At 36.3% G+C, this 26127-nt stretch overlaps 1 protein-coding gene across 2 annotated transcripts in view; it reads right to left on the reverse strand.

Moving 5' to 3' along the window:
- Nucleotides 1–26127, reverse strand: part of CNTNAP2 (contactin associated protein 2) — a 1210705-nt gene that overhangs the window by 601966 nt on the left and 582612 nt on the right. For both annotated transcript variants that reach the window (XM_087766336.1, XM_087766327.1), the window contains exons 7-8: nt 23339–23482; nt 16501–16765 (exon numbers count right to left, since the gene is read on the reverse strand). In XM_087766336.1, the coding sequence (XP_087622462.1) occupies nt 16501–16765; nt 23339–23482 (409 nt within the window). The remainder of the gene's footprint in view (nt 1–16500; nt 16766–23338; nt 23483–26127) is intronic.

Consider the following 26127-nt stretch of genomic DNA (forward strand, 5'->3'; position numbering starts at 1 on the left):
CTTCCATAATAAAAATAATCAGATTGTAAAGAGTATGGAACTGCAGGTCTTAGTCAGTTTTTATACCATCAACCAGCTCTTTGCAATGAAAAAATTTCGAACCCTGTGAAATGAAGTTTTTTAGTTGTCAGGCTACGTCCCAAAGGATCAAATGATAACTGGTGAGATTCTGGAGAAGGGCTTTCTGATCCCTGTGTCCCCCCCACCTCCCTTTTACATTGAATGAATATGGAATAAACTGAAAATAGCATTTCCAGAGGCAGGCAGTGAGTCCTGACAGTACTGACAAGCACCAGAAAGGCATCATTGACATGGTGTGAGCTGTGATGAATGCTCAGAGGAAAGGACCTTGTACATTCTTGGACCTCTTGCTGCTGCACTTAGATAATCTGCAGAGTAACTTTCAAATAACTGGGTTAAAAAAAAAAAAGTTGTATTGCAGTGCCTTTCTTAGAATCAGTCAGATGCAAATTCTCATTGGATTAAATTTGGTCTGAGATTTTGTCTCCAGGACTGCAGGTGTGAGCATCACATTCTTTCTGGGCTCTTCTCTGCCATGTACAAAAGACCCTCAATTTCTGCCATTTCCACCGTGAACTGAGGGTACATGGCAGCTACCAAGGCACTCAACAACTTAAAATAACATAATATCAAGTTTCCTATGAGATTATACTGTTTTTTGAGTGGAGACTAGGCCAAGTTGCTACTTCAGGCTTCTGTATGCCTAGATGTGTGAATCACTAAACAGAAGGGGCAAAAAACTGATCTACTGCAATGTTTCATATCCCTTTGCTAGTTTAGGGTGTCAGTGTAATCAGAACTTTAAGTTAATAAGATTTCATGTTTGCTTAAGATTGTGGATATTTACGGGCCTGGTAAAACTTACAAATGACAAATCCAGATTTGAGCTGAAAGTTTTGATCCAAACTGAACTTCAGCTCTTGTATGTGATGATTTGATTCTATTCAGCTCTGTTGTAAGGATGTCAATGACACCCAGAAAATTTGGAACACTAATTAAGAACACAATTTCTTCTAAATTATGAATAAATGCAAGAGTACACCTACTACAGTTTGCTCATCACTTTTATGACAATGCATATCCATTTTTTTTTTAATCTATAATGAATTCCACAAAAGACTATTAATAATATTAAGAGATAATTCTTCTTAGCAAGATTTGGGTGACATAACTGAACAGATAAATGTACTTGCCATAGATAATTAAAATGAAAGAAAACCTTCCTCTTGTGCATGTAAAATACGATATAAGAGCTAACCAAGGTGCTATTAACATAAAAGTAACATTAGTACTGAATTGCACTTAATGCTTTTCTGTTTATCATTTAAAACAGATTTCCAAAATGTTACTGACTTCTTTCAAGCTTGTTGGAATTTTCTTCCAGTAGAAGTTGATGAGGATATATCCTTATGGCTGTTTTAAAAAAGTTCTGCGAAAGTTGAATTAACTTTAAGAAACAAACTACAGAGCTACATGTTTAATAAAACTACTGTTTGAAAAGGAAAAAAAAGAACAAACCCACTACTATTGAGTCTTTAGTCAGCACTGTGTAATTCCTTTTTCCACTTGTACTTTTATACTCAATGTCAGTGCTGAAATTGTTCTGAGGACATAATCTAAGGCACACCATACTGGGCCTCACACCATTTCCATAAAAATAACACACACTTTAAAAGGTAAAAATAGCTGAACTGTTTGCTTCAGTTGTTTGTACATGGCAAATGCCTGTACATAAACAAAGCTTATTTTCTCTGAATATTTGTCAACTGGAATTTAACACCATACGTGAGAAAACTTCTAAGGAAGTTGAATCAACGGAGAAATAAGTGCGTACAGCACTGTTAACAAACCAGAGCACAATAAAAGCGTCCATAAAGCAAGGGGGAAAAGAATCAGTAAAATCAGGTAGTAATAAACTAACACATTATTTTCTAACTTTCTGCAGAGCTACCAATATAAGATATATAACAAATACAATATTGGCTATTTATTTTTTTATATCTAAAAAAGCTTATTTGCTAAAACCTTTATTCAGCATTGACTTATATTTAATTCCACTCCCAACCTCAATCCGCCTCAGTGTACAGTCACATTTTACATGTAACAGCTCTTTCCTTGGTACAACCCTTTTTTGCTCAGTCTTACACAGAACCATGGAAATTCAGTGGCACAAAGTAAGCCCTGAAAGATCCTGGAAACATACCCTGCTTGGAAAAAAAACAAGTTTTCTGCAGACCTGCTGCATTCCGCTATCATATGACTGTTCAATAGCTCACTACTTACTGACAAAAATACTAGCTACAATGGATCTGTTTCACTATTATAGGAATGGCCAGGGAGACCTAAGGCTGAAAATATCTGAAGAAGCCTTCAGAAAATAAAAAAGACACTCACTCTTCCTACAAAAGAAAAAATCTTAGGATATTTTATCCAGCTGCAGAGCATCTGTTGCAGTGTCTGAGTAGGACAACATAACTAGATCTTTCTTGTGGGATGTCTGTATTTCAGATACTTACTGCTTCTGCATGGTTTTTTTTATCATTATTTAGAAGTGTAAAACCTTGTTCTAATTATGAAATAGCCTTATGGAGACTGATGACCAGTAACACTGATCACAGATTCCTGACATGAGGAAGAAATAACATTCAACATGCACATCCAACTGACTGGTATATGGAGCAGGTTGGACTATAATGCTTCTAGTAACATAATTATTTATTATTAGTAGCAATATTAGTTAATAGCAGTAATGTAATATTATTATAATCATTACTTACAGTAAAAAATGGAGCTCTCAAATTCCACACTTAAGCAACAAAAGACAAAGGTTCCCAGAGCCAAAGGGCTGCCTCAGGAAAGGTTAGAAATAAAAGAAAGATGAACCAAACCTCACATTCATGACAGCATTTTCCTACAAACAAAATCTGAAAGGCACAGTTCGTACTGGGCTGCTCAAAGTCAGAAAGAAGAAGGAGGAAGAAGAGGTAAGTCATTCTTTGTGCTCCATGTTGTTGTTCAACAGAAAATTGAATAACCCAATGTCATCCTGCCAAAGGAAAACAAAATGTTTTAGTAATTTCTTGTTTTTTTTTAAAGCGGTCTGCCAAGAAAACAACATTCTCTAGCTTTTAGAATTTTTGGAACTTTTTTTTTAAGTAATTTTCTTTCATGTGGCCCTAAGCATCTTGAGCTGCCTTGCAATAAGATTACTTGTAAATTTAGTGGGATATGTTGTATTATGTTACACATATACAACACCTTATTGTTGGGTTATAGCCTGGTTTTTGTGTGGAATGAGAATAAATATGCTTTTGGATTCCAAGAGTTAGGACTTGCTGACTTGCTAACTTGCTACCTATGAATCCTGATTTGAAAATTCCTTTTGAACTGTACCAGGTACAGGGAAAGTTCAACACTCTGCTCTTTCTCCATTATAAGGAATAGAATTAGTCAATATTTGTTGGGTCATAATGTTTTATGCCTACAGCTTTCTAGTCGTAATGAAGAAAAGTGAGTATGTCTTAAATATATATTTTTAACAATGCCTTTCAGTATCTCAGGCATCTTCAATTAAAACACCAACAATGATGTTTCTTTCTGTAATTGCAACTCATTTCTAATTGCAAAACCTACGGTAAGTGAATAACAATACTTTGATGCAAGACTGGGTATAAGTAATCATTCCTGAAACACACAGACTACATTTCTCGCTAGGAAAATCATATTATTCAAACTATTGGTGGAAGGACTGCTCAAGCTTTGAATGAAACAGCATCTCCCCTGAAGTCAGGCAAAGTCTCATGAACTTCATTTGAGTCAGGATTTCATCCCAAAGACTTGAAATAATTACTAACTAGCTGTTTTAAAAACACAGTCAATGTAAATTTGACTGAAGTCTAAAAACACTTGATGAAAATTGTTTCTGGTCTTGTTTTATAACATGTTGATCCCTACCTGTGACAAAAAAAGGCAGAAAATGTTAGGAATGGGTGTGATTTTGGGCATCCCAAAAATATATATATATATATATTTTTATACACACACACACACTCTTATATATATTTGTTTCACAGGCACCAGTGAAGGTAAAGAAGGAAGAGCTGTGCTGTGCCTAATTCTATGCCTTTGGAGCATGCTTCAATACATGAAGGTCATCCCCCTGGGACCAGATATTATTGTACAGCATACAGCAAAACTTTATCAGACAGCAAATCTGATCAAACATATCACTTGATGCAAACACTATAGAAACCAGCCTAACTCTCCTAAACTTCCCTCAGCACCACATTATTCTTTTCCAGATTCAGTACCGTCAATAGTAATCAGTCTTGCATTGCAAATTCCAAATCCGAGAGACATGGGATCAGCTATTACTGTTTTCATAGGTAATTGTCTAACTACCAAAACCAGAATGTTAAGAATGTTAAGAATGCTATTTTGTTCTGCTAGAAGTCTGTGTGCTAGTGCTGTGGTAAAGTTGATTCCACTTGGCAGTTGGTTTTAATGCATGTGCTAATGTGCATAAAAAGAGCTGTTAGAACAGCTACAAAAGGTTAATGAACGAAACCCTCATTTTTGAGGGCATGCATTAGGACGTTCCACTATTTTAAATCTGCAAAAAGAAAACCAAAGTTATTTTTACATTTTAAAAGAATGGATCCTTCAAATGTTGTATATACATATATTTCTTGGAAAAGACGCAGGGGAAGTAATGCCTCTAAACATGTCTTTCTTTAATAAGTAAATATTCTACAAAGGAGATGTGTAGAATTTTCAGTGTTTGTCCTCAGTGAAACCATTTCATAAAATCCTGCTTGATATTAGAATAAACTATGTATTTTATAGTGGCTGCTTCACAGCAAGGGAATTGAGATTTTTTTTCCCCCCTATCAAATACATAAACTTAATGAGCAAGCTTTTTAAAGACAATATCATCTGCCATTCAGCTTACAGAATCCAAAGGACTTTGGTTGCTCTGTTTCACCTCAGCGCTCATGTGCTGCTGCTTCAGCAGCATTTGAAAATGAAAAGAAGCAATGTGCAAAAATGCCTGAAGGGACTCACCATCTTTTTCAAGACCAAAGTAAAGGCAGAGCTAGCAGCATACAACTAGAAAACGTTTTTTTTCCTGAGTCTATTTTCACAGCTAAGAGTAACCACTTCTGTGAACTAAGCTGAAAAAACCTAGACAATGTAGACTATACCTGATGCCATTTCAAGGGAGCACTTTGATAGAAATTGCTTTTAGTTCTGTCAATGTCAGTAGAAAATGCCAAAATGCCAAAATACACATCACAGCTGTGCATGACTGTACTAACCAAAAAACCCGTAAGGGCCAAGCTGACTTACAAGAGCTGCATTGCCTGTGTAAAAAATGGAATTCATCCTTTGGGCTAGATGCCATTCTGTGTCATTGATGCAAACCTGGAGGTCAGCAGAAGCACTATGAATTTACAATGGCATGACTGAAAACAGAATCTTTCCTCTAGCACTCAAGTTTTATGCAGCATAAAATATGTATGGATGCTTGACGACTTTTCCTTTCATTATATACAAAAGTGACTCTCTCTTCTTTCTAAAATAACACTGTCAAACCAAGAGGGACTGCCAGGAACCTGTCACAGATAATAATCTATTTGCCCAGTTTCCTGAATAGCAATGAAAAAGAAGATATTGAGTGTCAGTTCCCAGCACATAAATTAAAGCTCCATGGCTGTAATTAGGTCGTGTTTCCCCCCAAAAGAAAATAGTGTTTGATATTACAATAACTTTTAATTATTTTTCTGTAAGTAACTGGCTAGAGGTATTGTGGGACACCTACCCAAGGATTAGTGATAAATAAGATTAAAAGTGCAAAATTGCAAAATTCCTTGCAAACTCAAATGAGTTTCAAGGACATTTGCACTAGAAAGAGTATTCCTGGTATTATTCCAAGTGCAAATGCCCACTTTAAATGTAAAGAAAATCTCCTTTTTTCCCTTGCATTTGGAGAAGATGAAGGCCGAAAAGCTAGCACCGACAGTTTTAATTTACGCAGTTGACAGCTTCATCCCAAAGTGGTTCTGCAGTGTTATGTGTCCCACTGCTTGAAGATTCTCTGCCCTTTTTTTGAAACGCTATTACGTAGTATATGTAAGGAACAATAATGTACAAATGAAGGTTCAAGACCTTTGATCTCCCAGTCTGTCCCTAAACATGTTTCTTAAGTGTACAGAAAACAAATGTACTATGTTCTAAGTGGAGACTGGGTCTCCAGTATTTTGTCTTCTCCCCACGACCCTTTTTTGTTAATCCATAACAACAATTGTTTTCCTGTCCCAGCAAGGTTTTACTCCCACCAAAGTTCCTTTCTGAAGCAATGAACATTGAGTAAACAAAGTGGTAGCAGGCCATTTTTCCAAACCTGAGGACTTTGCCTTTGCTTCTACATCTATAAGCCCCCTTCTAGTCTGCACCCTCTCTGCTGCGGTTTCTTGTTTCTGAAACAACACAGGCTGTGTCTCTGCTGTCTTTGTAACCAGGACCAAGGAACGATCTATGTTCCCCTGGCCAGCTTGCCCAACAAAGCTCACATTTGCAGTCCTCATGACTGGTCCCTACAGCAATCCATTTATGTCCATACTATACAGCATGTAGAGGGGTCACTGGATCAGCACACGCTCTCTGGGGCTTCATCTTGTTGACCCACATGCCCACACTGTGTAAGCCATGTGCAACACTAACCTGTTTCATGCCTGTCATATCATTATCGTTACATGACCATGGCTACAGCAACCTTGTCACAAGTTTGGCTCTCCTGACCCAACATGTCCTTCTTTGGATCTGAGACACATTGGTAATGCTATGATTTTTAAAACGGATCTCTCTTCATAAAGTGATGAATAATAAGAAGGTTACCTCATAGCCTGTGATATTTGCACTTTTTAAGCAATGACATTGAGAATAGGTTGTGTGTACAGAAGGAGGGCGGGGGGGCGGGGGGAACATGAGAGCCTGAAAGGGGACAGACCCTTGCAGAAAAGCGTTGGAGGACAAGCCAGGCTGACAGAGTAAGAGCTGATGTTTTGTCCATACTGTCTATTGTAATAGGCTCTGGACCAGACTAACCACTGAACTACTCCTGGATCTCAGTGCTGGTGGTGGGGAAACTACTGATCTCATTGAAAGATGATATCCTAGCCTGTTTCCAGAGGGGTCAGTCAGAGCAGCAGGACCCTGAGATGAAACAAGGAGTGATCTGAGAGTGTAGACTCACCTGCTCTCTGCTCTGGGTCTCCTGAACCGATTCAAATGATTTTATATTTTACCAAATGCCAATGTCTGCAAACTTCCTGCATGTCATAGTTGGCAAATTAGCTTAGTAAACCCTCTGACTGACATATGGCTATGTGCACAATGGTACATATACATATGTACAGTGGCTATAACTTATACTATCAAATAAAAAGTGCATTCTTTCTATGCTCTACTACTCCACTAACTCATAGCCATTTACAAAATATCATAATGGCCAGACTAAACAGGCAGTAGAAGTATATGTTTAAGTTATTATAGCTGATTAATCATATGCTGGGTTATCACGAGATGTGCTTAGCCAACTACTTCTCTCTGAAATAGAAGTGAAGTAAAAAACAGACTTCAAATAGATTTCCTGTATTTTCTCACTAGTTTCCAGTAAAAATGAAATCTGCCACAAGGTGAACTAAAGAGCTAACACAACATGAAGTCCAATCACATTTTTCAAGTAATACTACCATCTACGGAAAAGTTTATAGGAACCACCTCATCCTGTCTTTAACAGCAAAATGGGCTTCTACAAAATTAGGAAGTTTAAGCCAATGGTGCTGGACGGTATTCACACCACTGCTGAAAGAATTGGCTGACATTATTGTGAGGTTACCATCATGTTGCCATCTATGACAAACCTTGTTCAGCATAGGTGTGTGAGTCCTGGAAACAGGCTTTGTCAAAGAGCCACCTTTACGGAGGTGGAAGCAGAGATGGCAAACTAGTAAACTGGGAGAAAGAACATAACATTTCTGATATCCAGTCTTTCAGATATTAGAAAACATTCCCCTCATCTCCCTTTATATGATATGATTACTCAGTGGTGTCCTGGGAATAGTGTTGCCAGGATGTGCATTAACACAACAAATGTAACTACGGCTCCTGACTCTATTGTATCCTTTTGTTTCTTTCTTTATTACTAATCTAAAAGGAAAATAATAATGGAAAAAACCACATTCTCCTCAATCAGCACATGCAAGTCCTGAAAGACTTTAAAACACAATATTTTGCCATGTCCTTTCCAACATTGCCTTCTTACTGATCCAAGAGGTAACGCTAGTTTTAACTAAGCGTCCTTGGCTTGCTAAGCTGATCTTTAGGGAGATGTCTCTTCAGCTATTTTGTATTCAACAAAATATGCAGAGGACCCACTTCAGTAAAAACCTGTGCTCTTCAGGTAACTGAAAAATATTGGGCACCTCTGTAGCATTCAGTGCTAAGGGGCTTATCTTTCATCCATCAAAGTCGAAAGCAAAATTTTCACTGACTTGACTAGAACCAGACTGGCAATAACTGTTGTGGATGGAGTAAGCAAAGGCGACATGGAAAGCAACTAAAATTGATTCTGCTTCCTATTAAACTTATTGAAATAAAAAGGAATTAAAAGGGTAAATTCCAACTAGTTCTGTCCAGCTCTACTCATGTGATTTACATTCCTTCTAGCAGAAAGTTAAAATTACCATTTAACTATTGACTATTGCACCTTTTTCCTGAATGAAATTCAGTGCAACACAGTGACTGCTTAAATAGTAGTTGCAAAAAGCCTAATTTCATCTTTCAGTGCTAAAATAGAGAATGACCTGCAAAGGTTCTTTCTAACTCTGTTCTGCAGCCCAGAGGAAATGAGGCTAAAAGAAGTAAACTGAACTTCAGCCTCCTGTATAAATTTAGGAAGCCTGTCAAGGAGAACAGCCTGCTCTCTTGATTCTCTGGTTCCTCCAAGCTTGCAAGGTACCAGTGCAACCAACAAAGAGTTACATTACTCTCAGTGAAGTATCCGAAAGTGGTACCATCTATGTTTTAGAATGCATAGCTTGTGCTTGGTAGGCAACTCTCCAGTGAAAATCAGTGACTGATGAAGCAGAATTCACAAAAACCTGAACTAAACTCATCAGTTTTCTTAGACAAAAAAGTCTGCAATCAAGAACTCTATTTCTTGCTCTGACTGGTTTGAGAGTCTACTGTATCGAGATGCAAAACCAGACTACAAGAAAAACATGTAGAAGAAAGAATAATAACTACTACAAGCATGTCTGTTTCTCAGTTCTGTGGAATTCAAAACCACAAATACCTATTGATGTAGCTGCATTCACTGCTTAAAGTCATTAGCCAAAAATAAACATAAAGAGAGAAACAGAGTGACAAAACTGGCTCTCTGGGAAAAAAATAATTCTCTAATATTCAGACTCTTCTGATGCTGTCATCATGCTGTCTTATGCAGACAGAATTTGTGTCTCTCATCTTGATCATGCTGACAAGTGCCTCATGGGTATTTGCCTCCACTTACTAACATTCAGTGTATAACCTAGTATCAGTAATATTGTAAAGACCTGGTGGGAAATGTTATCTTCCCACCAGAAGTCCACTTTTGCTCTGTGTATACACATTCCCTGTTTAAACCTGCATTTAGCAACAGAGGCAAAAATACTTCTCAATTCCCATGTAAAATGCCTCTGGGAATTGTCACTGGAAGAGTACCACTTTAGATCTGTCAGACAGAGACATTTTATTACCTGAAGGATGTTACCTTAACCCGAGGTCTAAAATATAAATGAACTTCAATTCAGATGACTTGAAATCTAGCAGAAAGACAGAAGGGTGGAAAGCTTCCCAGAGAGATTCCACGGGGAGAAGTGTGATTTATTTAATAAGGATAAATATGACAAAAAGATATTCATATCCCAAGTTTTAATAAGTTTATGGTTGACAGGAGGAACTGAAGACTGCCTTGAGCAGCAGCTAATATACAGAACAAGATGTTAACTAGGAAAGTTGGAAGGGGAAAAAAGGAGCTCCAAGCAGATGCATTCAATTTAAAGGCAGAAGGTTTTAGACACTCTGAAAACTTCTCTGTTAAGACATTATGGGCCAAAGGAGATGATGTCCTTTTTCAGCGACTTATCATTTGTACTGTGGGGTAAAATCCAAGGGATCTTTGTAGAGCATCTAGCATTTCAGCTGAGCAGAGAATGTTTAGATATGAAAGGTCAGAGCTGTCTGTGAAAAGACAAGTGAGAAAGTAAACAGAGGATAAATCAAGAGATCATTTTAGAATCTGCCACCATGAAAATCTTGCCTTTTCACAAGAGGCAGAAAAGTTCTTTTCTATATCAAAACAGGGATTCGGGGTTTGCAGTTAAAAACATTGGAAAGCCATTAGATGATTCCTCAGGAGTGTTATTTTGAATGTTACTATTGTTCCTTCGAGCAACGCAACGCTCTTCGTGTTTGTTCATGGGTTACCAATTTTTCCCCATGTTGAAAGCTTCACAAAAGTTTGGTTTCATTAGGAAGGAATTTGGGTTAAGTTGCTGAAGCAGGTAGATATAACTAAGTGAAAGAAAAGGAGGCAACTGGGACATGGGCTGTGGCTTAACCCTGCACTGAACAGCATTTGCATCTGGCTTTGGGAAATGTTTCATAACAGTTTTTCTGGCAAAGCGAGATGTGGGACTAGGACATTTTCCAGTTGCTGATTTCTTCTGTGCTCAAGAAAGAAGGCATTAGCTTGTTAAAGCTTATAAATACATACAACTTCATCAACAATTTACTCTCCTAATTGCAAGATCACAAATTTTGAGTAGGTTCTTAGGGTAAACAGGTAGCACATACTAAAATTAAATGACTTTTAAAACTGTAGCAGAACATCAGAATCCTTTGGTATGCAAAACTACACTGGAAATCTGCTTTAAAAAAGTTCTTAAAGAAGGCAAGAATACTTCTTTCTTCCTTCCATCTTCTCAGCCTAGCGTTACTTCCACAAGTCCCTTGGGTAAACCCAGCAATTTCCAGGAAGTCTGGCTGAATCCCATGATGCCAAAAGCAGAATTTAGTCCAAAACTATATGGAGCAGTAAAGATAAATCTCTTAACTGTTTTCTGAGATTCTCTCCTATTATTAATCCCTATGTTGGGACATACACAATTGTGAAGATATTAATCACAGGTTACTCTGCAGAGAAAAAGTCAATAGGATGTTTAACTCTTGATTTATACACAAGCTTTAAGTATTTCACCTGTGTAATTCTGCAGTCAGTAGCTTATTCTTCTAATTAAATCTTTATTTCAGCTCTCAGTGGGCCTGATTTTCCTCTTACTAACAGCAAGTTTATTAATATAACTCTCATCAATCAAATGGTGGTAGTGTCTAAGTAAGATTAACATAAGAAAAAGCAAAATCAAGGCCACTGACTTTGTACAACAGCTTTGCTGGTCTGTTCACAGCTAAACAGTGCTTACTGGACACTTAACAGAATGCTGGGTAGGAAAGGAAGGAATTTTTTATTGTTTGGAGACCTGTTTTGAAGGAACAACTGGCAAGATCATGAAAAAAGAAAAAATCTGCTCAGTAAGCAAAATCAGGCAGTAAGTATAACCACAAGGACTAATCATCTTTGTCCCTTTCATATGTACTACAAACTGAAAGGTGAACTGCATATTAAGGTAAAATATTCTCTTACACTCAAAATTGTGTTACAGGCAAAAGACCGTACACCTTATCGACACAGTAAAAAATTTATTACTTTTTTTACCAGCTCTTTATTGCCTCTACCATTCACTAAGCTGAAGCCCAGGACAAGTCAGGTTCTAGTCGTTTGGCCACTGTTAAACAAGCTACAGCCAAGTCAAGTAAAACCTGAGATTCTGCTTTGCCAGGTCAGCACGAAGTCTGGTGCCTTTTACTAGTAATGCGAAAATCATACACACTGTACTACAATATATGTAATCATCCCGATTCTTTTCAGCACATGTAAAATAAAGACAGAATTTTCATAATACAGATACATTTAAATGCTTTAATCAGATGTATAGAGATGAGGCAGAGGTTTGAAAGTGACTGAAGGCATGAAAGGGGCAGCAAGACAAACAGTATCTAACATCATTAAAAAGAAAATAAAATGCATTTTTGCAAAACAAGAAGTGATCTACAGAAAGTTATCTAGGAGCTGCTAATGCTAATATCAACTACCTGTGTTTTTTTAAAAGTAGCAACAATAGAATGAAAGATGGAATTAAAGCATGATAGACAGTAGGAATGTCTCATACTTAGTCTGAAGATAATTTTGAACTCCAAACAATGAGTGAAGAAGCTTCAGATACACAATACCATTTTAAAAATAAAAAAATTATTATTTTTATTTTAAATATTCCAAGAATAAAGTAGTGGGATGACTTATCATTCCAATAAATATGAAGAAGATTAAGAAGCTGAGAGAAGTTCACGAAGAATTGAATATAGTGAAGTCGCCAGTGGGCAGGACACGCGGTTAAATAAATGAAGGAACAATTAAGTGCCTTCTGGAAGACCAAAGGAAAACATTAAATAAGACCTAAGAGCTCTCGCTGAGATCTGCTAACACTGTGAAAAAATTATCCCTGACAAAACCGGAACAGACAACTGGTGAGAGCAGGGGAGGATCTCTGGGAGACAGAGAAAACTGCTAAGAACAGACCGCCTGATGGCAACTCTCCATTTCTGTGATTTTAAACGCAAAGCAATGTCTGCTTCATGATTCCCATGAATTGCCTACTATTGATCCAAATGTTTTCTCACAGCCTGCTATGTAAACCTCTCATAGTCACTGTATTTACACAGAAGTTAAACTTTTTGTATTCATGTTTTCTATTTGACCACCTTGGAGTATTGCATCCCTTCATTCACTATATAAAACAGAAAACATAGAATTAATTGGCATAAAAATCAAGTATAAACCTATTTCTGATTTCTCAGATTAGTAGTAGCTCTCACGCTTCTTAACAGTCAACTGATTCTGCTTGCTGATTACTTGACGTTCTTGCCTCTAAACCTTACAGCTGTCTACAAAACTTTTTACAATGTCCTATAAGCTATTCACCTTACTGACTCTATAGGTAAGTAGTGAACACAGGTCCATGTACTATATGGGACTAGAAGTGCAGCTCCTTTAACTGTACCTTCTACGCATTATTTTATTTTTTATTTTTGTAAAGTGTCATCAAAATATTTAAAACTGCAGCCACCTTTCCTTAAACAAAATGCTCATAGGAATTAGGTGTGAAAGTTCTGTCAAGTCAACAAGAAAATCTTTTTCACATACTGTCTGATCCCTCCCTGGCATGACAAAGCACTTCATAAAGTAGTTCAATAAGGAGGTTTGCAGTGCCCGGCTACCAGTGAGAAAGGTGGGAATTTAACTATAGTTGATAGGTTGGAAGGCTAGACTCTCCTGTTTATCTGAACTCCACTCATGCTAAGTTGGAGCTCCCTGAGTCAGTGCCTGCAGCTTTAAGGTGTTTAAGGAATACTATGACACTGAAAAACAGACAAACGAGAACTCTGTTCCACACCAGTATCTTTAGTGCAGAAACGCACAGGAAGAAACTCTGCCACCTGTGCATCAGCATACAGTTCTGTCGTGTAATTCCTGCCAGTCAGTTCAACTACTATTTCTATAGTCAGCATTAGACTATGCCCCAGAACAAACTGCTGATGTCCCCATGTTAACACGGAAAGCTGACCTTAAAAGCTGCTAACGAAAGTAAGTTAGTAAATTATGAGCGGTGTATAGAATAAGGACTAAGAGACCTCAGCTTCCTCCAGTGAAATTACAGGCATAAGTACAGCGAAACTATGAAATACAAAACACACCTGCATCTAGGCTGTGGTTTCAGTTAGCCTAATTCTTTGTGATAACCAGGGTGTGTACTTCCCAGTAGACAGCAGTCTAATTATTCATACCCTACTCATATAGTTACACAGAAGGCTGCACACTTGACTACAGCAAATTCTGCTTTGTCAGCTGTAAGTAAAAAGAAACAGTGAAAAAGTGTGCATCTTATATCTATAGGACCACAACAGTCAGAAATCTTTGTGCCAAAGGCAGACCACTTTGACTTCTACATAAACTCAGCAGGTTTATATGCTGACATCTGTTACTTCCCTGCACAAGAAGGGAAAAAGAAGGTCGCTGTGATATTTGCCGTACAACAGCAGCATTCCTTCTGCAGCCTTCCTTGGCAGACGCCGTATTTTGCTTTCTTATGTTCACACACACGATTCATTTCACAGGCACTGAAATGCCTGTCGCAACAAAAGTAGTAACAAAGTATTAAAATAAATCAAACTTTCCCAGGATAGCTATGCAAATATAAAAAGTCCATACAATGAAAAATTAAGCAATAAATGTATTTTTATTATAGTACAAATTATAATAACAAAGGAAACTACTAACTCTTTAAAATATTCAAACTGTAATGTGTAGATATTGGATTCTGTGATTGTATGGAGACAAAGAATAGCATCATGGCTATAAAAATGAATGGCTGTACGTGATTCTTGGGCTGCTACGTAAACTGATCATACAGACTGAAAAGATTTACTCTGAACAATATTCAATTAAAAATATTTTAGAAGAAAGTCACAACAGGAATGCTCTGGTTTTACATTGCAGTAGTTGGGGAATTTTTGTTCCTGTGGGTGAAGGTCTGGAGAAAGCAGAAGAGCAAATTAACTGTTTTCACATGTGCTTACTTTCCAGAATGTAAACTTAATGGAATCTGAAAATGGTTTCACATCAAAATATAGACTGGGCAAAATTAGTGGCAAATTGGTGAAATTTTTATTTCTCATAGTATTTGGCTAATCAGCACTGAAATCTTCATTGGACAACAAAAGGCACAAAGAAGGTCATGAAGAAGTATCATGGGTAGGCACTTCTGTCTGTAAACTGGGATTTGTACTAGGCAGAGCTAAGGAAGAAAGAATGAGGGTGATAATTCCATGTGGTTCCTAATTATGAAGCACTAGTACCTTAACAAAACATTCTTGTTCAAGACTTTACGGTATTACCGGAACATTACTTAATTCTTTCATGAGTGTATTTGTATAACAAAGGCAATGAAATGTTAACTTGTAATCTATGGTATGGATTTTTTGTGCTAAAAAAAATTGTAATGCTGGAAGGAGATATGATGTATTTTTCATAAAAACATTTTAATTTTACAAAACAGGTAAATTCTTATTTTTAATTGTTACTATTCATATTTTATTTAGGTCTATCTTTAAAATAATTTAATTTATGCTCAAGTCTATTTCATTAATGGGGTGAAGAGAAAACTCACAAATATGTCCACTTGCCAAATGAAATCTTACTTTCCTACTTAATGTATGTTTTCTCATTAAAAAAGACATTTTATTCTTCTTCTTACATTTCCTCAAGTCCCTGTTTATATGATTATGTAGACAGTACATTCATTCAGAGCTATACCAGTATATCAATCCTGTTGATGAAGACTGAAATACCTCCACCATGAAATCAACAAAAAATAGTAACCATGGACGATTTCAGGCAAAAAAGGCATCCCTTTTTTGGCTAAGAAACTAGGTTGCCATATATGCTACTTCAAATAATCACTGGGGTTTTTTTATGCAGAGCTAGATCCATTTGCAAGCAACCCTGTATTTTTGAACCCCTGATTAGGTCATTCTTTGCTGAGAAAAAGTGTTAATTGACATGATATAGCTAATACCGTATTGGCTACAGCTGATCCAGAAATGCCCATAAAGAATCGAGACAGAAAGTACAATTTATCAAAATGGAAGTATCAAGTAATTTTAAAAGGCTGATCAACTGACACCAACACACACCCTTTCTTCCAGAAACAAACCTAATCCTGTACCTTTTACCCAGTATTTTCCAAAACCTCCTTAGTTAGGTACTGAAAGCTCAGGTACTTCTCCAGCATGACTCTACAGAATACTTAAGAGAATGCTACAGTATTTTTCATTCCAGCCTTGTGGTTAAAACGAATGGATTTTTTTTTTTTTTAATTAGAGCTTGCTAATTATTAGGAAGTAACAGGAGCAGCCTAATTATTAGGCTGCTCTCAACAAGGGAGTACCCTCCCCTTTTGAAACCAAATATTTTTGCAGAGGAGACTGCAAGACAGATGGAAGAAAGAAAATAAGAAGCAATGCTTCCTCCTAGATAAGAGGTGATATGTTTTCTGGTTTTCATGACAGAATTAAGAATATTTGTGTTTTTTAATCTAACAACTGTTAATATTCTTCTATCTCTTACTCAATGAAACATACAATAAAAGATTTAATATAGTTGCAATTTAAATTTTAAATTCTGTAAAACAATTGTTCTAATTTTTAGGTCCAACACCAACAAAAAGGATACCAATTAAAAAAAAAAAACAAAACACTTACCTGATGAGATGTCTATTCGGTTCTTCTTTACTTGGGTGACATTGATATGGACGCTGACTTTGCCCTCAGTTATGTCAATCTCAACATTCCCCAGGTCATCTGCAAAGTTGCTGAAGACAAGAAGTCCATTGGGGTTCCAAGTTCGGAAAAGGAAACTGACTGAAAACAGATCCTGGCTTGGACGACCAGGAACCTCAAGGTAACTGGTGGCATTGAAAAAGACAGGCACTGTATGTGGCTCCACACAAGAAAAACTTAAATTTCCCTAAATAAAACACAAAAAAAGCAAAAACATAAGCAAAATGGTAAGATTCCAAAAACATAAGCAAAATGGTAAGATTCCACTAAATTCATAGCTACCTCTAGAAAAGTATTCTAGGTTTCATTCAACCTAGAGACTACTGTGATCAATGCAAGTTGCATGTAAAAGTGTGTTATTAATATTACCATTATTGTTACTATTATAATGTTGTTGCTGATGTTTCTATTTTGTCTAGCAGTGGCCCCATTATATTTTGTACTGTACATACACACAATAAGAGGCCCTCTTTGACCTGAAGAGTTATAGTCTAACTAAGATAAAGCTTAGAAAAAAGCATTAATATTCCCAGTTCAAAGATGAAGAAATGAATCACAGAGAAACTTGGGCTTGTTCGTGGTCACCAAAGAAGCCTATAACAGAGCAGTAATTCATCCTTTTATAAAAATGAAATACAGCTTTCCAAATACCCTTACATCAATGTGTCAATCAACATAATACATGAGGTTATGAAAGAAGGATGTATAATACCTCATGAAGAGCTAGCCTCTCTGTTATGTTTTCTACTGGATAATAATAGATAATCTAATGCTTCATTTCATGAAGCAGAAGGATTTGGAGTAGCTGATCATGAACAATGCCTAATATTTGTAGTTAGTCAATAATTTTCTCTGTAAAAGAAACCGCAGTTTTCACACTGTAGAATTTTACTCTTTGGGAAACTGACAAAAATCCAGTCAACTTTATTGATTTCCATGGCTTTCAAATGTATCTGTAAACAAGACTAGAATTAGGGACATGAATTTTTCGCTTTGGTTCTCACAAAAGACCACAATGGCAGGATGTATTACCATTTTATTTCCTTAGAAATCGTAAATAATTTGTAGCACTCTCTGTTCAGAATTGACTTTTTAATGCATCAATGCAAACATAACAGGAAAACTTCCTCTGCTGAAGAATTCCTTTAACATGTGGCAAAGTGGGTCCTGTTCTATGGTTAGGCTTTCTGATCCACTGTGACAGATGGATACTCTGTAGCAATTTCAGTTCAATTTGGGAAGGAAGAATTTTATCTGATGCAATATGGAAATAATTAGTACAATCAAGGTAGCAAATCATTTGATATTTATTTGTATATTAAAAAAAATATTAAGGATTGAACAACATTTTTGGAGGTACCTAGATGTTTAAAGACAAGGTTCACCTAAGCACTGCTCAGAATCCCAGTCATCCCACTGCTCAGTCATCATCTTTATCACATAAATATTTTTAAACTCCATATTACTGACTTCCTGATAGAAGCTTTTATGTCACATATTTTTGTATTCATAGTGTATAAATGCATCTGAAAGTTCATCTTGAGGGAAGTTAGAGAATTTGGAAAGAAGATAGGAACTTTGTGTCTGAAAATGTGTGGGAGGAAAGTCCTAAGTAAATTTTTTTTAGAAGTAATTATTTTCAATTGGAGATAGGCTAGATGACGTCAATAAAGAAGCAAGATTTAGCACTCATTTACCAATGTCCAAACCCATCACTTTTTAAAAGAATGACACATCAGAAAACACCTTATCTGTGTCATAGCAAGATAGCACCTGCGTGGCAGATTCAGTTTTTTATATAGTATTTCCATGTCAAAGCTAAATGAATAAAAATAATAGTTTCTTGAGCACTCAGATAGATTCTTAGATTACCCTGCATAACCACCTCTTTTTCCTACAGAGCGTGAGAAGTTCTACTGCCACACAGTCTACCTATAAAGGCCAGTAGAACTAGTAGCAACTAGACTCTAAGGTTGGCAGCCTCCATCGTCAATTAAGAAACACTGATGTTTCCAATAATCTGGAAATAGAGAAGAGTTTTCTTTATACTGATCTCCTAAAAGATTTCTTCCTATCTTTATGATAAAATTGCAGCATTACAAACCATGTTCTCTTCATACACCCATGTTCCATGGATAACAAAAAATATCCAAGGGTTTAGGAAAATAATCAGTTAAAACAATTATAGGAAGCTTTTAAATGACAGTGTGATGACAGAAACTACAACTACCTTCTGAGTAAAGGGAAAGGACCTCCCCTTATCTCCTTTGCTGTGAAGCTGCTTGGCTATTCTGATTTCTTTTGTTTAAAAGTTGCTTAGAGATTTTAAGTTTTCAGCCAACTAAGTGTTAAATCAAAAGAGTTAACTCATTTGTTTGAATAGTTTTAGTCTGAACATTCCAACCTAAACGATTCTATGATTCTGTGATTCTATGATTTCCAAGTGTGCTACAGAAGGCTTTTGGTTAAACCACAAATTTCACATACAGAAAAAAAAAGCTGGAGAATAGCTGAAACACCCTCTGTAACCCTTTGTTAACATTCTCAGTGTAATAGTCACCCTGTGGATTGGAAACAGCTTCTGTTACATAGTTAAGGCAGTCCTGTGTAGACACAGAAGTCAACAGCATTTTGTAAGAGCTGACATCTCATGGTTCAGTCACAGATACCAATTAAGTACTGTTCAGAAAGCATTTTGTTAGACATTTTTAAGGGTTTCTTTTGCTGCCTTGTTACCGAGAGGAACTAACAATTTCCTCATAACAAGAAGGCTTTCATATCCAATTGACACTCTCCTGTCATCCTGATGCTTGGGATACTTGCATGTATAACACCCATTAATGTTAATGGCATCAAATGCATTCAAATCCTTTTTTCACATCAGTGAATGCATTTATCATGAACAACCTAACTGCATAAAAGATTTCTTGAGGAAGGAACATATAACTCTAATTTCTCTGCTAGTTAGTATTTTCTCTACTGAGCTATTCAGATTAATCTGAACTGGATTATCAATTCCCTCTATGACTGTAATTTACAAGACGAGTCCTCTTTTAAGTAAAGCCCATGTGATATAGATACATCACTAGGTCTAGGTCAAGAGTTCAAGCTAATCTGCAGCTTGTCTCTATAATATCATCCCTGTTTTTCAAAGAGAAAGAGATCCTTTTCTGTAGATTCAGAGTGACTTGCTGGGCAATGACATCTGGAAGTAAAACATATACTGTGCATTTATACTGAAACTGTTAGTCTTATCAGAGAATTTTTCATACTACATTGGAAGGGAAATGGTGAAAACATTTTACTTTGGGTAGCTTGAGCTTTGTATCATGATGCTGCGAATTGCCTTCATGTTTACTTCTTATAAATCAATTTTGCCTATCCACATTCAGATGTTACCCTTTGGGGAAATACTACTGGGTCTTAAAACCTTCCCCAGTTAATAGAGCTACTGGCTGAATATGTAGCTCCCAAAAGAGAGGTAATGAGTTTATTAAGACTACAATACCTGTTAAATCAGGATGGATTATACAGTTCAGGCAATGTGCTGTACACTAATGTTTATCGTGTTAGTTCAGTATTTTTCTCAAAATAGCTTATTACTCATCTTTGAGCTTACCATAATGTTCACTTGATATAAATAATTCAAAGAAAACACTCATCTTAAGTTTGTATATGATTACACTCAGTAGTACATGGCATACAAGCTGCAGAAGTGGGAGGAGCATAGACCTAGTGGATGTAAGGATGGAGGGTAGCAAATACAATTTTCCTCAGCATTTTTCAGTTACAGGCTTTAAAATTGGACAGACTGTTCTGTGGAAACTAAATCCAATTAGTATTCACACTGCCTGCCCTTAATGTACCTCTGGGTAGAAAAATTTGATAAAGTAACTAAATTCGTAAACTCAAATTTCTCTGGACTTCTTGTTAGCTGCCATGTTCTGGTCTCTTCTCACTAGTGGTACAAGGGTCAATATTCTTCAGTTATGCAAGGTAATGAAATCCTACAAAGCTTGTTATATTTTAGTAGAAAACACAGAAAAGATGGACTGGAAGACTTGTTTACAAGCATGTTCCCTGTTTCTGTCTTAGTCCTGATCAAGTTGTATAGAAAGTAGTATAGAAGTGTTAGCACTACTGTGCTAGTTAGTCACTGCCAACTCTTGTTTGCAACTTGGTTCAGGAGAAAAGCAGACACTTAAATTCTCTGTCTCGGCTGTCCTTTTCTCCCCCACTCTCCCTTTTGGGCATCTTTATCATTTGGCTCATTTATCTTCTATGAAAACAAATCAGGCTCCACTAATAAGAACAACAATAACTGCTCAAGACCATCCGTCTGACTCATTCTCCCCAAAGAGCTTGTTGCCATCTTATATATCACAAAGGACTGCCAAATTTTTTTTCCCCTTATTCTTACCCTCTAAATCAAAAAGAAATACGTTACTAAAGTCAGTGTTGGAGTTTTAAATTGTCTTTACATCCTTACTTTTCAATAAATTAAAGAGATGCTTGGTGGTGCTTTTTTTGCTCATAACACCTATCTATATGAGACCTAAAAATTTTTTTAACTTTAATTTTGTCCAGACACAAATCAAGATTATCATCTTATTATCATCTTTGATTCTCTGGGCCTCCTCATTCTGTAAAATTAACTTGTCAACTCCCTTTCACTGTGTGACTTCTGAAATTCAACTACCTGCATCTAAGAATATTTTTTTCTTCTGTCTCTCACCTATTTAATATCCTTCTTTCCTCTTCCCCTCCCCCCCCGATAAGTCTCATCACCATACTGATTACTTTGCTTGTGTTTCACTTCATTACATTTTGTCTGTCTTGCCTCTTCAGATAATACACTCTTTAGGGCAGGGTGTGCCTACTGTTATGGGTTTGTACAGGATCTTCTACAATGAAGCTTTGATCCTTGTTGGATTGCCTAAGTACCATCACCATAACCATGATTAACAACAACAGTAGTCTCAACCGAGTCTATTTTTCATGCTAAATCAGGCTAAAAAATAGGAGAAAAAAAGCTTTTGTAAGAAACACTAAAATCCATGTTGATTTAGTCAGAGTAAAATTGATTTTACTTTTGAAGAGCTGAAGCAATTTAAGTAATTCTACTGAAAACAAAGGTCACTTCTATTTTTATAGCCATTCTCAGAATTGGAAATCAACAGAACCATCAAATTAAACTAGCATGCCAAAGCTTCTTATGTGGATTTTACTTTCATGTTACAGGTAACATAATTTTAAAAACAAACAAACGAAAAAAGAAACAAAGAAAAAAACAGAGAGATGATTTTACAGAGGCTTTACAGGCCTGCTAGCTACGCCAGACTTTTGAAAGGATAGAATTTGCACTACAAAAACTGCTTAAATAACTCTTCTGTTCAGAAAGAGGCTTTAAGAATATGTCCTACTAACTTGCAGTGGACTCAACTGTGCAAAATGGAAAGATTACTCTTGTAGAAAGACCCTTTCCTAAATCAGGCATCAATCTGTGAAAACCATGGTTACATGACAAGCTTAAAATGCACTGCAGGCAGGAAATCACAGGCAATTCTGGGGAAAAAAAAAAAGTCAAAGATTCAGGAATTCATGTGACTGGGTCAAAAAAATTCTAAAAGTAGAGTCTTCCTCCACGGCATATATATCATGATCTTTGCCTTTGACAATACTGAAGAAATCAATGTAGGGAAAAGGTTCTAAATATCAGGCTGTATTACTGAATTTGTATGGGCAAACATTACATATTGAAAATTATCCTTTGTATTACCTTGACCATTTAGGCATATTGTTCATACAATTATATGGAACTTCAATATTACTATCCAAGCAGTAATCAAATGGTAATCAATCCTTTGCACTTCATCATCACTGCATATGTAAATCTTTACTCTTTATTACATAAAGAGAAGAGAAAAGCAATAGTGGAACCATTCATATTGTTAGCAGGACTTTGTGAAGGCTATAAACTTGTACAGAAGAAAGCCTTGATCAACTTATTCAGACCGTCTCAAACTCATGGCAATAATACATTTATTTCTTACCCACATTGCCTTTGTATGCCAGCAAGCAATTTTAGGAACATTTAGAGCCTTAAAAATACAGTAATTAAAGTACATTCTTTCTTAATCACCCTGCCCGTAAAGCTGCAAGTTCGAACATGAAAGCAACTATGAATGCTTAAGCAAGAGAAAAAATAGAATAAAATGTTAATAAGTTCTGTAATGTTAATAAGCTAAATAATGATTTTCAAGTCTAATATCTTGAGGCCTTTCAGAGCTACCAGAAAGACCTGTAGAAGCATTCCCTTCCAATGACTTTTGTTCTCCCGCAATTCAACTAGCTCTGCAGGGATGGAAGATACCATGATTTAAAGCCACGAGAAAGCTCCAATTGATTTAATAATACACCCTGTCTGCACTGGTTTTGGACTGCTATAATTTGGGAGGAAAGGAAAGAAATACTTATTGGTTCAGCTGATTTTCTTTTAAAAAGTAGTCATCTGATACTGAAGGTTAATGTTGGAAAGATGAAATGGGACCCCAGAAGTAAAATGTTCAGACATAATAATAAAAAAAAAAAGTCACAAACATACATACAATAAGATCTTTGGGTATGTGATCAAGTTTGTTTTGTGTTCTGTACCATTCCAGTATATCACAAGGATATCACCTACACACACTCACAAACCTTCTAGCCTCCTTTAGAAGGTGAAGCAGATGTTTAGGTGACCATTAAATTATGCTCTTACCACATTAGAAGGTTCCAATTTCTTCCTCTTGGCAAGGTCAGTGATATTATTGCCATTGTAGTTGATGCTCTCCATGCAGCCTTTGAAATTCTTCCTACTGTTAGAACTTGGCTTCCCAGAAAAAGGCATGCCTCCAAAGGTTATCTTTGAATGAAACAGAAAATGGTAGATAATTACTGGAGGGCAAAGACTTTTAAACAAATTTGCTGTAGATGTATTTGCTTTCTTTGAACACTCAAACATGACAAATGAGAGAGCTGACAACACTGCTTACAGAAAAAGGAAGTATCAAATAAGCACTGCAAAAGCAGAAAAAAATCTGTAATGAATTTGTGATTGCAAATATTTATGGTAGTAAATCCCAAGTATTATTACAATTGTCCAAATAGTGAGCAGACACACATCACAGTTGTTCATATATGGACTGCTCTTCTGACTGCTACTGAACAATACGTATTTCAAACAAAGAACTTGGAATAACTGTCCATCCCAGTATTTTTCTAAACAAGAGCACACATGAAATTAGCCAGATAATCTGATGCAAATCATTCACTCAGCTCTAACTGTGTGCCAGAGCTCAGCCTGCAACACAGCAATGGTGGGCTCCAAAACCATACATTTCTTTCCTTTAATGCTTATATATCTACTTCATCCAGAAGAATTTTACAGAATCACATAGTTAAAGATGCTATCCCCTGACAGATAGAAGCACCTTCCACTAATGAGAATATGCTTTTATCATGTCATTAGAGTCAATGAGGAGTTACCACATGACTTAGCAGACCAAATCAGCTCCAGAGAGAAGATAAAGACAACCACTGCAAAGACCCAGCCATCAAGGTCAAAAAGGAATTGTTTTTCTCTTAATGCTGAATTTCATTACCCTAAACCACTGGGTTATCCAGAATCTCTAGTGCTAAAAATCAAAGAAAACCAAATATTTTACAAACTGAAAATGTTCATTTCTTATGAAGTCTCTCCCTGTCACTCCATAAAGACTATACAGGTCTCTGCTGCATCAGGGTCTTTTCTGAAATGTTTGGAAGTGAATAAATGCTACATGTTTCATTAATATTTTGCAGCTCAAATGTGAAGAACAAGGGACTCATGAGATTAGTCCCTGCAATCTATGTTAAGTATTTATATCCAATAGATGATGGCATAAATAGCAATGACACCTAGCTTCCCTGCCCCACAAATGCTCACAAAAATGTCTACTCATAGTCTGCTGCTGAGATTTGGCAGAGACAAGCCTTTAAATATCATTCATTGTTAATTCCATTTGTTATTATCGAGAGCAAGAAAACACAGCTGTAGGGACACATTTTCCATTTTAAAAGCATGTAAGGTATCACTTTCTATCCCAAAGAGGAGGCTTTGACTTGGCATATAAGAAGAACTAAAGCTATACAGCTGAAAACCAAAATCTTTACAAATAGCACATAACAGCTATGTAAAAGTGTTTTGTGGGACAGATCCTCAGGTATTATAAATTGACGTTACTTGACTTTAGAGAAGACATGGTACTTTACATGAACTGAAGAATGTGACTATAATATTTTAATGGCTGTCAAACATTCTTTTGCATGTTAGTCATGTGTTGGGACAAGAGAAAATGGAAAGGAAAGCATTTTGAAGAAAAAAAGAAAAATTGCAAAAAACACGTACCATGACAGTGAGTTAAGAGGGACTCATAGGATTTTTTTTTCTTTTTTACCTTGAAAATGCAATCAGAACTAATGTTTATTCCTCTATTGTGCCTACTTCACTTTTCTGAAAGAGATTAACCTAGGAACTACTTTTTTCCATGAAAAATAGTTTTGATTCTTTCAGGTTTATCCACTGTGATTAATTTATCACAAGAGCAATGCATTTAAATTTAGACTGTGATGACTGACTCCAAAACCAGTGAGATAATTGAGAGGAAAGGAAGGAGAAGAGGTTAAGGCTCTTGCATTTATATGAACCACAGAAACATATATCTACACACACTCAAATAAGTTCCATTAAACACAAGGGGATCCATGTACGTGGAGACTGAAATGTATCTTTGCGAACTGCCAGGGAGGTCTCTAATGTCAGAGAAGAGAAGATGGTGAATCTCCTGGATTCTACTCTTACTAGGGGTAAATTTATTGTATGCAATATATTTATTATGTAAACATGCTACATATTTTTACGTGTGTGTGTGTGTGTGTGTGAATTGCCCAGCCCTGGCTTATGGCATTCAGCCTAACTTTTTCTGTAGTTCACTCACTTCAAAATCTTTAATAAGATCTATTTATGTGAGTTTTCAGTAGCTCAATTCAGTCTTCAGTGCTTGATGAGCAATAGAGGTACAGGCGAATTTGCTTATTATTTTCTCAGGATAACAGCTACCAAAGAAGGCACTCATAAATATTTGTTGGAATATAAGTAAATATTTGATTTGGTAATATTTACAATCGTAAGTAATTTTTTCAAACATTCATATCACATTCTTGATCAAAAGATTGTTTGTAAAAATACCAATACACAAGTTAATTCAACCTTTTCTGCATTACACCATTTTTATTCCCACTCACTGCTTAAAAAGTTGCAAGGATGGAAATACATGTATTTCGCTCAGCCAATCACATTCATTCTCACTAGGAACAGTAAAGAGTGCAAGAAAATCACTATACCAAGTTTGTAATAACCAACATGCTGAAGTTCATGTAACAATTTAGAGAAACTGAACAACTTCATATTAGCAGAAGCCGGAGTGTAATCAAACAAATCCGTGTTTAGTTACTACCAACACTCCTGTG

This window comes from Nipponia nippon, unplaced genomic scaffold (assembly GCF_047370975.1).
Source record: "Nipponia nippon isolate SJK-2023a ecotype South Korea unplaced genomic scaffold, ASM4737097v1 scaffold_1, whole genome shotgun sequence".
Taxonomy (NCBI): Eukaryota; Metazoa; Chordata; class Aves; order Pelecaniformes; family Threskiornithidae; genus Nipponia; species Nipponia nippon.